Here is a 14,714-nt window from a genome sequence, read left to right as displayed (position 1 = left end):
GTTCCTCGTCTTGGCAGCTGGCCTGGCTGGTTTATGGATCTGGATTATGTAGCCTTCCTGGTTATGCAGAACTCCATATTGCAGCTGAACAGGCAAGAATTTGGGGGGGAATATACCTACTGCAATACAGTGCTGTTTTATTCCAGTTTTGTTACATGCTGGTGGCAGTAAGAGCGGTTGCAAGAACTACGTGTGTTCCTAATAATTCAGGGACTTGTGGAGTGTATACTACTAGGAGGATAAGGGAAAGTAATGGGGGTTTCTCCTGAAATATCTGTCAATCTTAAGACAGTATTGACAAAAATCTGGCTTAGCAGGTTCATCAGTGGCTGCCACTTACTCAGTTCTGGCCTAGCAACAGGGAGCACTATGTTTTTAACTGGTAGCACTTATCACCATTTTTAAATGGACCTGAGAAACAATTATTAATTAATAATTATTGAACATATTTCTGTCTAACTTGGTGATACCGGTATGGAAAGAGACAGTGGAATTTAAGCGTATTTGATTAAATTCTATACATTTATTCACCACTTTGGCTTGAAGTGTCAACGACATTTTTTTTTAAAGTTATGCTTATTTAGTTATTCAACTCTGTAAAAAAAAAAAATTTTTTTTTGAAGATTATCTTTCCATTCCTATTCCTCTTAAATAAGCATAGTAAAGCTCTGCAAGATGAGTTTTTAAATTTGTGACTGATACAAGTTAGTTAAAAATTCTATTATTTTATAAATCTGCTCATTTATGCTTTATGGCTGTGTATAAATAATGACTGGGGGTATAAGATGATGGAGAACACTCTCATTTAAAAATGGAATCCTTGGAGATGCATTAATTTGAGAAAATTTTCAGCAGGGTCACAATGATAACTTTAATTTACATTTCAGTTTCATTCTGGTATTTTACTATTCCTTTTTTCTGAGTGATAGTGAAAGGATCTAACATACATTGTGTAGGTTTGGGGAGATTTGAAGTTACTGAAAGCCAGCATTTCTTCAGTGAATTAACTGTGGTATTAGGGCAACTTGTACAGCTTTGCTCTTTCTTAATTATGCCACAGATTTTCTTTCTAACAAAACCTATGAAAATAAAACATCTACTTTTGTTAATGAATTTGAAAGGCCAATAACCGTATGTGGAGTCAGGCTTTAATACACAGTATTTTCTGAAAGTTTTGTTCCACTTCATTTTTTTCTGCTACTTCTTTATCAGATTTTTTGAAAACATGAGTAGTACCAAAGTATTTTATTGGTATCAACACAGTTTCACATTACAGAGCAAGAGAATTAAGTGTATTTTCATGCAAGATTTAAGTCAGATTTTCTACCTTGAGCTTAAGAAACAAAAGACAATTTAATACAATAGTGCATCAAATTCCTTTTTTCTTGTGTTTTCTCAATTAATCTGCGCAATGCAATGGAACTTGGGCTTATGCATTCTTCTAAAATACTTCATATATTAAAAGTTTTAAAATGGCCTATTATTTATTTACTGTTTATTTGTTAAATTATTTCCTAACTTATTTGAAGTATTTATTTGAAGTACTTAAAAGTGCATTTTTCCCTGCCTATATATCTTTGTAAATGGTGAAAATTCATACATACATTCTGGGAAGAATGAATTCATTTTTTTTTTTAAAGATGGTAGATTTGCTAGGAAATAGGGGTGAAGATCAAACTGAGAGTTTTTCCTTTCCCAGCTTACTTCTGCAGCTAAAAAGTATTTACACACTAGTTCACCTGGTGTATTTTCTGATGGTTATGTTCAGGAACATCAGGAAGATGTACATGAATGGGAGAAGAACCCATATGAAAGTTTTTACAAGACAGCATTGATACTGATATGATTGATTTTTGACAATTGGTTGCTCACAAAGATTGTTGGTGAATGTTGGCGTCGTTATGTAGATTCCAGGTGTTTTAAATTGATCAGCATTTTCAGAAACTGCATTTATTCATGACTGATACTAAAGTCCATGTGTGCGTGTATGTGTGTATCCATCTATTTACCTATGTGTATATGTGTATATCTATATACCCCAACTCCTGACTTGATTTCATCCTAAACAAACTTCATTTTTTGGTATTGGACACCTATGGAACACAAGATTTCCTTTGTCCTGTTCCATGATTGCCATGAGTTTCTTTAGTCAGCTTAAATAAGGCTTTCAATTTGGTTTTTATTTTCTTTTTCCTGTCTGAAAAAGTGAATGTGCTAATATCCACCTCCGAAGACTTTGTCAGCTGTTGGGGTATGTGCTTTCTGTTTTGTTAAACATATCTCTGATACTTAATACAAAGAAATCCTGCATTTTCACTGGGGTGCTCCAGGTGTTACTGCAGTCTAATCAATAATCTTAAGAAGCAGATGTAAATGCAAATGTTGTTAGAGGGAAAAATGGAGATTTATACTTCCATCTAGAATGTGATAGTACCTGACCCAAAACATTTCCACTTAATGTATTCTTTGTGTACCAATATTGTTCATAGGTACAGGTTTTTACTCTTTTGTTGTGTATAATCTTCCCTAAATGCTACAATTTCACTCCTTTTATCATAGTACGTTGCCCCTATCTGTTGGGATGCTTTTGAGGATTCTTGTCTTTCAGGTTTTCTTTGATCGTTACTAAATTTCAAACAGATCCTTGAACGCAAGATTTTTTTCCCCTAAATTCCAGTTAATGTATCTGTATTTGTTCATCAGTCCCTCCTTCCAAATTAGGACAAATGCTAATGAACAGTCTTTCCCACTAACTAGCTGAAATTCAGTCTCTTGAATTCTTTTGGACAGCACATAAAAGAGAAGATTTTTGTTTTTCTAGATTAATGAAACAGATTGGGGAAGAAAGGAAAAGGTTATTCTTATCTGTTCAATTGTTTATTGTTGATGGAAGAGGTGACTATTTAGGTGACTATTTAGGGCCTATTTTCTTACTTAGCAATTTATTTGCTTAACAATAATAACCCCTAGTAGATTTTATTAAACACATTCACATACCTTTGAGAATGCGGTCTTGCAGATTGCAGGAAGTAAGATTGTATAACATTACTTCTGAGACTAAAATTGTGATCTGTTCTTACATACAATCCTCATAAATATGTGTTCTGTATTATTTCTTTAAGCAAGTAGCTTAGACATACTATATATACATTCTTTTGCTGCTTGTCTCCAAGCTTTCGTTGAGACTTTTGAGATCTTTGCAAGAACTTATTCTTATCAAAATCTTAACTTTCTGGACTTTTTTTCTGTGCGTATTTTTACATTCTCTATCTTTTTCACTTTCTGAATGTCTTTGGATCTATGATTAGAATATTAATATTATATACTAATGTGTATGCATTATATTACAGTGTGTAATGTATCTACAGTTAAAGCAGACAGGCATTCTACAACACTATACCATACTGGAACTTCAAACTTCTACCATCACTTCTCTTACTACACTAAGTAGGATTCTCAGTATGGATTCTGATATGAATTTAAATTGGTTTGTGTGCTTGTGTAAGTGTGGGCACACACATGTTTTATATCCATTTTCCATCTGAGGTTGATCATGTATTTACTGTCAGTAATTGATAAATCAGGAAGGCGTCTGAACAAGACAAAGATCAATGTAAGGAATAAATAAAAGGTAACTTATGAGTGGTGTCTTTTACAAGCATAGAACTTGTCATGGTGTTGGATATAGGAGATAATGTTGTGAGCACTGCTTGGAGATTGGAGCTCTTAAGGTATGAATAACTGCATGGGAGCTGTTCATTAGTGAACACCTCCTCTTGCATTTCCAGTCATTTAACAGAGTCCAGTGTCATGTTACAGGAATACCCAGTAGTTACTGGCTTATTAGTAGCTTTCTCTGAGAGTAACTCCCAAAAGAGTTAGTCTACTGTAGAATCTTCCCCAAAGTAATGGGAATAGTGATGCTCCAAATTTCCTAAGCCCATTTATACCTTCAGAATCGAAAGTACCTGAGCAATACTTCAGTCTGTTCATTAGTCTTTCAGACTTTTTATCTATACTGGATTTTCTGGCAGCAGAACATAATGGAGTGAACATCTAATTGTTAAAAGTTCTTTCCTTTTAAGCTTACCCATATCTCTCGTGAGTTATAAAATGGTCAGAATATCTCCTGTATTTTTGCCATTTTGGCCTGAATTCTTAAAAAAGTTCTTTTTTGGTCAAGATCTGTCTCACTGTGGAAACGCAATTCAGTGTATCTTGTTTAAAGGAAAGAAGGGTGGGGAAGCACCAGCAATGATGGCAGGGAAGCCTTTAGTACATAATAGAAGCTAGAGTACATTAAGATGGAATGTTCCATGAGAATAAGTAAATAGGGAGTTTGTGATACAAGAGCAGTCAGTGTGTGTGTGAAAGCGGGTTGCTGAAACTCTGGGTTTGTGAATTTGACAAAATTATAAACAGAACTGTGACTTCACCTGTTTGGAACAAAGATTTAGATATTAAGGTTGAGTTGAGATATTAAGGAGTTGACTTGGCATCAAGAAATATGTTAATAGTTCCATTAGTACAAAAATAGGCATTCAGATTTAAGGTTGCTCAGCTGAAACTCCAGGTCATAACAATGCATTCAGGAAATCAATAATTGTGTTTAATAACCATGTTTCATAATCTCTGCTTTAGCAGTAATTACAGCATAAATAATATTCATGAAACTAGAAAATATGTTAAATACAGTACTACTGGTAGAAGTTTTTCTTCTGAATTTATTAGGTAGTTTGTCATTTCAGATGTACAGTTTTTTATATTACCATTTCCTATTTTATGTTTGTGTGAATGGAGATAGAAAGAATTGCAAATCTTTGGCTTTGCTTGCAGAATTTAAAACAGTCTACTTACAGTCTTTTCAACACCTAGATGAACTAAGGAAAACTGTTTGTATCCTTGCTGGAGATGATGAGAGAAAGAGGGTAGTTTGCACTGTGGTTCACCTTGCAGTCCTGGTTCTCTGAGCATCCAGGAATGAGGCCTTTTAAAGCATACTATAGTAGCTTTCTACCATTTAAGGGAAAACTGCACTCAGATTTCACTTTGAAATACAATTGCAAAGCTGCAGATGGGATGTGCGTGTGCCTTTCCATCTTGAATCATGATTTCACTCAAAATTTGCCTAAACAGAAAAAAAATTATTTAATGTAGTAAGAAATTATAGCATGCTACAGTACTACATCACACAGAATCACAGAATGGTTGAGGTTGGAAGGGACCTCTGGAGATCATCTAGTCCAACCCCCCTGCTCAAGCAGGGTCACCTAGAGCACATTGCACAGGATTGCATCCAGGCGCGTTTTGAATATCTCCAGAGACGGAGACTCCACCACCTCTCGGGGCAACCTGTTCCAGTGCTCTGTCACCCTCACAGTGAAGAAGTTTTTCCTCATGTTCAGATGGAATTGTCTGTGTTTCAGTTTGTGCCCGTTGCCTCGCGTCCTGTCGCTCGGCACCACTGAAGAGAGTCTGGTCCCATCCTCTCGACACCCTCCCTTCAGATACTTGTACACATTGATAAGATCTCCTCTCAGCCTTCTCTTCTCCAAGCTAAACAGGCCAAGCTCTCTCAGCCTTTCCTCATAAGAGAGATGCTCCAGTCCCCTAATCATCTTTGAAGCCCTTCGCTGGACTTGCTCCAGTAGTGCCACATCCCTCTTGTACTGGGGAGCCCAGAACTGGACACAGTACTCCAGATGCGGCCTCAGCAGGGCTGAGTAGAGGGGGAGAATAACCTTCCTCGACCTGCTGGCAACACTCTTCCTGATGCACCCCAGGATACCATTGGCCTTCTTGGCCACAAGGGCACATTGCTGCCTCATGCTTAACTTGGTGTCCACCAGCACTCCCAGGTCCTTCTCCACAGAGCTGCTTTCCAGCAGGTCAACCCCCAACCCGTACTGGTGCCTGGGGTTATTCCTCCCTAGGTGCAGGACCCTGCACTCGCCTTTGTTGGACTTCATGAGGTTCCTCTCCGCCCACCTCTCCAGCCTGTCCAGGCCTCTCTGAATGGCAGCACAGCCCTCTGGGGTATCAGCCACTCCTCCCAGTTTTGTATCGTCGGCAAACTTGCTGAGGGTGCACTCTGTCCCTTCATCCAGGTCATTGATGAAGAAGTTGAACAAGACTGGACCCAGTACTGACCCCTGGGGGACACCGCTAGCTACAGGCCTTCAACTAGACTCCATGCTGCTGATCACAACCCTCTGAGTTCTGCCATTCAGCCAGTTGTCAATCCACCTCACTGTCCACTCGTCTAGCCCACACTTCCTGAGCTTGTCTATGAGGATGTTATGGGAGACAGTGTCAAAAGCCTTGCTGAAGTCGAGGTAGACAACATCCACTGCTCTCCCCTCATCCACCCGGCCAGTCATTCCATCATAGAAGGCTATCAGATTGGTTAGGCATGATTTCCCCTTGGTGAAGCCATGCTGACTACTCCTGATCACTCTCTTGTCCTCCACATGCTTGGAGATGGCCTCCGGGATGAGCTGCTCCATCACCTTTCCAGGGATGCAGGTGAGGCTGACTGGCCTGTAGTTCCCTGGGTCCTCCTTCTTGCCCTTTTTGAAGACTGGGGTGATGTTGGCTTTCTTCCAGTCTTCAGGCACCTCTCCTGTTCTCCATGGCTTTTCAAAGATGATGGAGAGTGGCCTAGCAATGACATCCGCCAGCTGCCTCAGCACTCATGGGTGCATCCCATCAGAGCCCATGGACTTGTGGATGTCAGGTTTGCTTAAGGGATCCCTAACCTGATCGTCCTTGACCAAGGGAAAGTCTTCCTTTCTCTAGACTTTCTCTGTGGTCTCCAGAGCCTGGGGTTCCTGAGGGCCTGTTTTAGCAGTAAAGACTGAAGCAAAGAAGGCATTCAGTAACTTTGCCTTCTCTGGATCTTTCGTCATGAGGGCCCCTGCCCCATTCAGCAGTGGGCCCACATTCTCCCTAGTCTTCCCTTTGTTACTGATGTATTTCAAGAAGCCTTCTTGCTGTCCTTGACATCTCTTGCCAGGTTCAACTCTAAATGGGCCTTGGCCTTTCTAGTCCCATCCCTGCATACTCAGATGACATCCCTGTATTCCTCCCAGGTGACATGTCTCTGCTTCCACCTTCTGTACACTTTCTTTTTCTGTTTGAGTTTTGCCAGGAGCTCCTTGTTCATCCATGCAGGCCTCCTTCCTCCTTTTCTCAGCTTCTTGCTCATAGGTTGCACCATTTTTGAGCTTGGAGGAGGTGATGCTTGATTATTACCCAGCTGTCTTGGACCCCTCTTCCTTCTAGGGCCCTATCTGATGAGATTCTTCCAAGCAGGTCCCTTAAGAGGCCAAAGTTTGCTCTCCTGAAGTACTATCCTATATCCTAATGATATCCTAAAAATATATTTATAAAAACTCTGCAGCTCCATGGAAAATCCTAGCCTGCACAAAATTCAATGCAGAAATTGCAGTATCAATTTAAAATATTATCACTCAACAGCAGTTTCTTACATCCAGTGGCAGAGGTAACAACAGGAGCAGAACCATTTACACAGTCTATCTGTTGACTCATTACAGAACCAGTGGCTTAAAGCAGGTAGTCTGTAATCATCAGCTATGGTTGGTAACACCTTAAACACCTCTTTCTTCTATGAACAGCTGATCATAGACTCTCAGTCTGTATTTCTCTAATGAGATTGATTACCAAATCTGCAGTTCAGTGTAAGAAAATTGCTTTGGTCATTTCATTGTTCGAATAGTTACTATGCAGTATACATCATAATATACACGTCATTTACAAAATATGACATATCTAAAACATTTTAATATCATTTAAGTTATAGCAATTGATGTTAAAGCAACACTTTTAACTTTTGCTTTGCTGTATCTAGTTAGAAGGATCAGTATTGTTAAAGTTCTTTATTATACTTCTAAAGAAATTGTGTGTAAAAAAACTACCCAACTGTGCAACTGTACTCATATGTAAGTAGTTCCACTATCTTATTTAGATAATTTTACTTAACCTGAACAATGACTTCAAAATTTATACTTGATAAGGTCTGTATATACTACCTGTATACACATACTCTTATAGTATGTATTCTTTTCATTTGCATAAAGGTAGGATTTACCAAGTGTGTTTCATATAATATGCTACTTTTCAAAGCCAGTAGAACAGATATTTTGTTTATACTGCAACAGTAACTTGCTTTAGTTTATTTTCCTGTTTGTAAAAACTGTTCACCAGGTATCTTCAGATCTTTCAATAGTGGGTGGTGTACCAGTCCTTACTGTAGAACAAGATGATGCAGTTGCTTACACTTTGACTGTTTCTCCATGGAAACGAGGAATTTTTCAAGGTACAATGTAGATTTCAAATATATAAAATCCCTATAAATTAAAACTGTTTTTTACAAATTTGAACAGTTTTTTTTAGCAGTTTTTTACAGCTTTTTATCAGATTAAATGTTTATATTTAACACATATTTCTGTTCAACATAAGCTTTCTTCTGGAAGTAAGGCTATAATTGTTGGTGATACTGTTTTTTAAACTTGTGCATATTTTTATTTTTAAAAGTATATTACTGCTAACAAACTGGTCAGGTGCTTTAACAATGCAAGTACATGTGCAGCTTCATGCATTTAAGTGGTCTGATGAAATTTGGATGGGAATTCATAAGTTTGAATTTTTCCCAAGTTATTGGGTCTATACCTAATTTTCCAAATAAAGTACAATAGCTGTAGATATCTAAACGCTACTAGAAACAAAGATTTAAATGTGGGAGCCGGAATTTTATTCTTTTCCTTAACTAAGGTTTAATTTATTGCCCATATGGCCAGAGTAAATAGATAGAAAGTACTGAACCCTGATTCTTTCTTTGGTAGTTGAGACATATAAAGGCTAGGAATTCTAAAATTAATTCTTGCTAAATTAATTATTACTAAATTAAGGCATTCAGCTTTCTTTGCCCAGAAGCAATCTGCATAAATGCATAGTCCTGTGCCCTTTCCTAACATGGTTTCATCATCAACAGCATTAAGGTAGTGAGAATTATAAATAAAGCAACTTCCTTTGCTTTATTAAATGCCACCAAATCGTATACAAATGACACCTGGCAGGATTTCCCACTTGCAGAAGAGGATTTTCCTCCTCTGTACGAGTCTTAGAACTTACTCTGCTCCCTTTTCATACAGGAGCAGTTCATCTAATCCTAGTATACCAGCAAGAAGTAGGATTTACAGGAGCAGTTTAGAACTTTCATATATTTTCACTGAAGTTTTTCCTATGCAAAATAGATCATAAAGATATTGTATTGTAACCTACAGTAAATATCTTTTTTGTCAGTAGAAAAATTGGCAGTAGAAAAATTGGCCAAAGCTATAGCGCATATAAACTATAACTGTTTTTAATTTATCTTTTCTGTGGAACTTCTCTTGGACTACAATATGATGAATTACAGATTTGTAGGCCATTACATCAGGAAAAAGGACAACTTCCCCCCCGCCAAGACTATGCTCATTAAGATCATGTTGGTGTATTTAAATCACAGGCCAAACATTTCCAAAAACTTTTCAGATTTGTATGATGACCCAGTGGGTACTGTACCTCTGTGATGTAAGTGTAGTGTGTTTTGTTTTTGAATGAATGCTTTTCAAAATTATCAGATATGATATTTTCACAGTCATATTGTCATATAATGTGTATCACACAGAAGTCTGAACCAAACAACCAGAACGGAAAAACCCAGTGAGGGCTGTGATTCATGAACAGATTATCATGTACCAGTTGCTTTGCAGCATCAGAATGGTAATAAAAGATATTGTGTCCTTTACTGAAGGAGGTGAAAGCAACTGTGGGTTTTGTAGAATAACAGCCCATGCACAGGCTTTTACAGCAGACAAGTTGGTAACTTGTTCCATAGTACTTCATGTATCAAAGCTCTTATATAACAGAGAAGTCAAGCTTAGAAGGTCCCTGTGAAAAATGGTAAGAATGCTTACTTTTAGATAATTTTAAATCTATCATTTTTGATGCCGTGTTTATGCATCCCAATGTCTTCTTTTAATACCTGAGAGGATGTTAGTGTTTTTTAATTATTCTTCATTGTATAAACTATTTCTCCTATCCTGCAAAACATCTTTTGATCAGATTTTTTTGGAGCCCATAATTTGAATAAATTCATATATTTGTGTATCAGCAACTGTCTTAATCTCCTGCATAATGGTTCTTCCTGAACCAAGAGAACATTCTGCTTAGGACAATAGTATACTTGCTAGGAAAACATTCAGTCTTAATTTAAAAACTCAAGTGATGCAGAGCTTACCATTTACTGTTTATCCTCACTGATAAGGATTCTGCATGCTATATCTGACTTGAAATTAATACATTTTTTTTTTACTTGCAGTTCTTACCAGCAATGATTTTCTTTTTTTCCCTGATAAAAATTTTGAATAGCTTTAAGCCAGTAATAGATACTTTGGTACCCATGAAGATGATGAAGTGCAATTTATGAATATTTTAAGATTGAGCAGATAAACTCATTTTAAAAATGTATGCCATCTGTAGTAAAACTGATTTTTTTTATTGGAATACTTTGACAGGTTTAATTGAGTGCCTTGCAGAAATCTAAGTACATTATATCAATCCAGGTACCTTTATAAATCAAGATTTTAAGCTCAATGTTATTAATTCTGTTTGTCTGAGATCTGTTTTCCATAAAGAAAGCAAATACATTGTCAGCAATTATAGTACAATTCTTCAGTGATTTTTTGATTATGTGACTATTGGATTATCAGCACAGCGGTTTATCAAGTTTAGTGGTTTGCAGTTACCACATTTCTCCAAATGCTCCTGAAATGTTCTTTAGCATTAGCAATTTACAGTGTTCTGGAGCTTTTCAAGCAGTCCAAGATCTGCTGTAAATAAATATTACTTATTAAGAGTTCTTAAGACAATTATTTCAATGCTTTTGAAAGAACATTTAGTACAGAGCTAAAAACGTTAGTTTGTTCTACCATCTCTCTACTCACTGATGAAAAAAAGCTTTTAAACTGTGCATGTGCTCTCTTGCTCAGTCTCTCACACACACAGGCACACGGACACAGACTCACACAAAATATAGTATTCCGAAATGCAGGCAATTGGTAAAGAAAACTCTCTGTTGTCACTGCAAGCAAAGACTATAAGGAGAAATTAATTAAACTTTAAAATGAAATGAAATGTAAAATATTCTCTGCTGAAAGGAGGCTATAGAATCTATGAATTTAGTATGCAGCTGCATAAGTTCCTTTTGGGAGAGCATTTCACATAAATTTTAAGGGTCTCAAATGCAAAAATTCTTACTGTGTAATATCATAAAATAAGTTTCCTCCCCAATGAGTTTTTCATTGTACATATGAGGCAAGAATTAAACCTGCAATTTATATTTATTTCAGCCTTGAAATTTTCCAGAATGTATGGAAATGTTGAGTGACCGTGATTTAGAGAAAATAGTAGTGATGTATAGTAATTCCAAGAAGTTGTGTTGATTAAAAGTTCTTAGTCAGAGGCACATAATGCAAGAAACAAAACCTGTTTATTTCAAGCTGCTATTTCAAATCTTCTGGAAAGACATTAGAAGCTATGTGCTACTAGATTGTTATTATACTTTCTAATCAAATAGGAATCAACATTTTAAACTGAAGATGACATTTTTCACTCCAGCTTAAAACCCCTCTATCTTTACAATCTCTGTGCGTATTTTATCTACACTAAATACTTTATTTCAACTTCTGTACAATACAAAAAAGGTATGACAGGAATATTTTAAATGCTACATTTATTATATTATAGCAGTAGAATAAAATTTGCTGTATTTTAAAAAGAATAATGGAAACAATCAAGACTATACATGGAAAATTACACTGGAAAGAAAGAAAACTTTGAAAAGTGAGTTTGCCTATATTTCTTATCCTTGATCTTTAGTTCAGATAAGTAGAATTACCCTTTTGGGAGGAAAAAATGGTTGATTTCCTTGGATTCATTCAAGACATTTTTTATTACCGTAAATTATAATTGGATGGCTGACACCTGGAGTTCAGGTGTTACTTCATTTTTTTATTAGTTTGGAACTCAGAAAATATTCATGCAAGTCTGGCAGTCTGTTTTATAAAGCTAATGTCCCGGTTAATATAACATCTGGTGTCTATTTTTTTAGGCATAATTTCATTTGTTGCTGAAGATGAAGACCAACAGCAGTCTCAACATAACAGCTCACTGGAGAAGACAAATGGTGAACAGGCCCTTCAGAAATTGTCAGCAGAGACACCACAGACTGTTGATACAGCAAGCATGGGTATGTTTATAATTATGGATAATTTCATTATCAGTTTGTATAGACTTATATCATCATGTATTTTCAAATGAAATGCATATTTTGTGTGCCAAGTCACATGCCTGTGAACAACTTAAAGTCAAATGCTTATTGCATGTGTATACAAAAGTTTTCCTTTGCTGATTTTTGAAAAAATTCTATGGAATTTTAAGATTAGCTTGTGTTTTGTTTTCCTCTTTCCCACAACACTGACACCAAAAAGTCTAGATTTTTTTTGTAGGATATGGATGTTTTTGATGAGGGGCAACATTTGTTAAATGCTTTATTGAAAATTTTTTCAATAATATTAATCATGCTGTTGTCAAACCCTGGAATTTACGTCACTCCAAATATATTGAATAAACTTTCTTTAAGTGTTAGTTATAGAGGCTTCTTTGGTCATTTACAGTAAAACCTTGCATTCTTGGTATCTGCAGGGCCTTTGGCATAGAAAAGAACGTTCCAAGAAGCAGAATGTGTTGGTGTTATATGCGTCCTTGCATGGGGATAATAGAATATGAAGGATTACCTCAAAAATTCTTCACAAGCAGTAGATACTTGTGAACAAGAATGATGACTTTTCCATTGTAAAATGTTGAGTTATGGCTGTAGAAACCTTGGACTGAAAAGATAAACTGCTCATGCTTCACCTTATTAGTCAATTTTGTGCTTTCAAAATTTCAATTGTTTTGAGAACTTTCCTTTATCCAAAGGTTAAAATTTTATAATTTCTAGGCTGAATGTATTGAGTCAATATTGTCCATCAGTTTAAGTAGCATATAACTCTTGATGTGTTTAGAGATAACAGTTCTGTCCTCTCTGAGCTTTCATTTTATTTAGCTAATCAAGCTGCCTTTTTTGTAAGTTAGGTTTTTCATTTCCCTACTTTTATCAGTAGCTCTTCTCTACAGTTTTTTAGTGTGAGTTCATTTTATGTTATTGCATATTTTATACTGAAATGCAAGGATGATTTAACCTTATTTTCAACTGATCGCATTCTTGAATCTTCTTTACTTAAAAAAGACATTTAAATAACCTGTTAAGAAAATTCTATTGATTGTTTTCATCTAGCTGATTTGTAAGTGTAAATTTCGATGGTTTCAATGGTGCTCTAAAGTTGCACATTCCATATAGAATAGCTGGTTACTTTCAGATTGTCATCTCTCTCATAGTTTATTATAAATAGTTGCTGGAAATTTGTTGAGATTTTTAAATGTTCCAGAGGAACACCTTAGTGATTATAAACATGGACTCCAAATTAACCAAGGTTTTCTTGGGGTTGTTTTTGATTTCTTGTTTTTCTGTTTTTATTTTTTTAAGCTATTTTCTCCTTTTTCTTCTTCATGTTGGCGAGTAAAGCTTTGCCTTTAAAATTCTGCTTTTTATGATTTTAATACCTAATTTGGAGTGTTTTTTAATTATCGAGCATTAGGTTATATGGTCAAAGCATGGAAAAATATGTTATATAGTCAAAGCACAAGGAAAGCCATCAGCAGAAGTTCTTTTTAACCTGAAAAAGGTGACGGTATAATCAACATTTAGTTTTTAGCGCTTAGTGGGAAGTGCTTGCAACTGGAGAGGATCTCTTTGTCTTCTTTATAATAGTAATTTCACTGCAGCAGATTTATTTAGTTTTAAAAATAATTAAAAGCTAGTTTAGTTATTAATAAATAAAAGTCTATTTAGTCTAAGTTAATCCAATGTTAATATCAGAAAGTCTATGGTTTTACAGTCTGTTAATATCTATATTTAACAATATGTAGAGAACCAGAGAGAGATTAGCTATCCCATCTCTGATATGAGTGGTCTCAGGAATTTACAGTATATGTAGACAAGACAGACAGCTCAGAAAAGTGACCGTCCCTGATAACAGTCAGTAGTTAATGTTGGGAATAGTAAAAAAACAGGTTTTTTATTCTTGATTCAGAGCCCTATCAATGAATTTACATTGTTTCTCTGATTTACCACATTCTTAACTGCTTTCCAGTTTGCTAAATATTTAGTGTGAGTTTTGAAACACTTTTTTTACACAGCTCAGACTGCTAGTATACTTCGCTTTGTGATGTACAGTGCACTTCTTTTTAAGAGCCGTATTTAAATTTATCAAAAGATGGTGAATGTTTTCTATGATTATGTAGCTCTTACACAAATTCAGATCTTTTATAGTCCATTATTTCATGCAAACTAACAGTTGATAGTACAATATGAGTTTAAAATACAAAAGGACTAGAAGAAAAAGAGAAAAATGTAGCAGTCCTGGGCATTGCAAAATGTTGTTTTCGGATGAAGACTGAAAATAGTAAAAAAGAAAGTGAGGTGACCAGTAAACTAACCTTTTCTGATAAGGCTTATGATATAGATAAGACTGTTGCAAAGTGGTAGG

At 35.9% G+C, this 14,714-nt stretch overlaps 1 protein-coding gene across 1 annotated transcript in view; it reads left to right on the top strand.

Moving 5' to 3' along the window:
* CFAP47 (cilia and flagella associated protein 47) overlaps window positions 1–14,714 on the top strand; it is a 377,656-nt gene that overhangs the window by 201,986 nt on the left and 160,956 nt on the right. Inside the window, exons 49-50 of the mRNA XM_067289744.1 lie at window positions 8,227–8,338; window positions 12,176–12,313. Of these exons, the coding sequence (XP_067145845.1) occupies window positions 8,227–8,338; window positions 12,176–12,313 (250 nt within the window). The remainder of the gene's footprint in view (window positions 1–8,226; window positions 8,339–12,175; window positions 12,314–14,714) is intronic.

This window comes from Apteryx mantelli, chromosome 1, assembly GCF_036417845.1.
Source record: "Apteryx mantelli isolate bAptMan1 chromosome 1, bAptMan1.hap1, whole genome shotgun sequence".
In the NCBI taxonomy this organism is placed as follows: Eukaryota; Metazoa; Chordata; class Aves; order Apterygiformes; family Apterygidae; genus Apteryx; species Apteryx mantelli.
The sequence above is the reverse complement of the archived record's forward strand: the minus strand, read 5'-3'. Positions and strand labels throughout refer to the sequence as shown.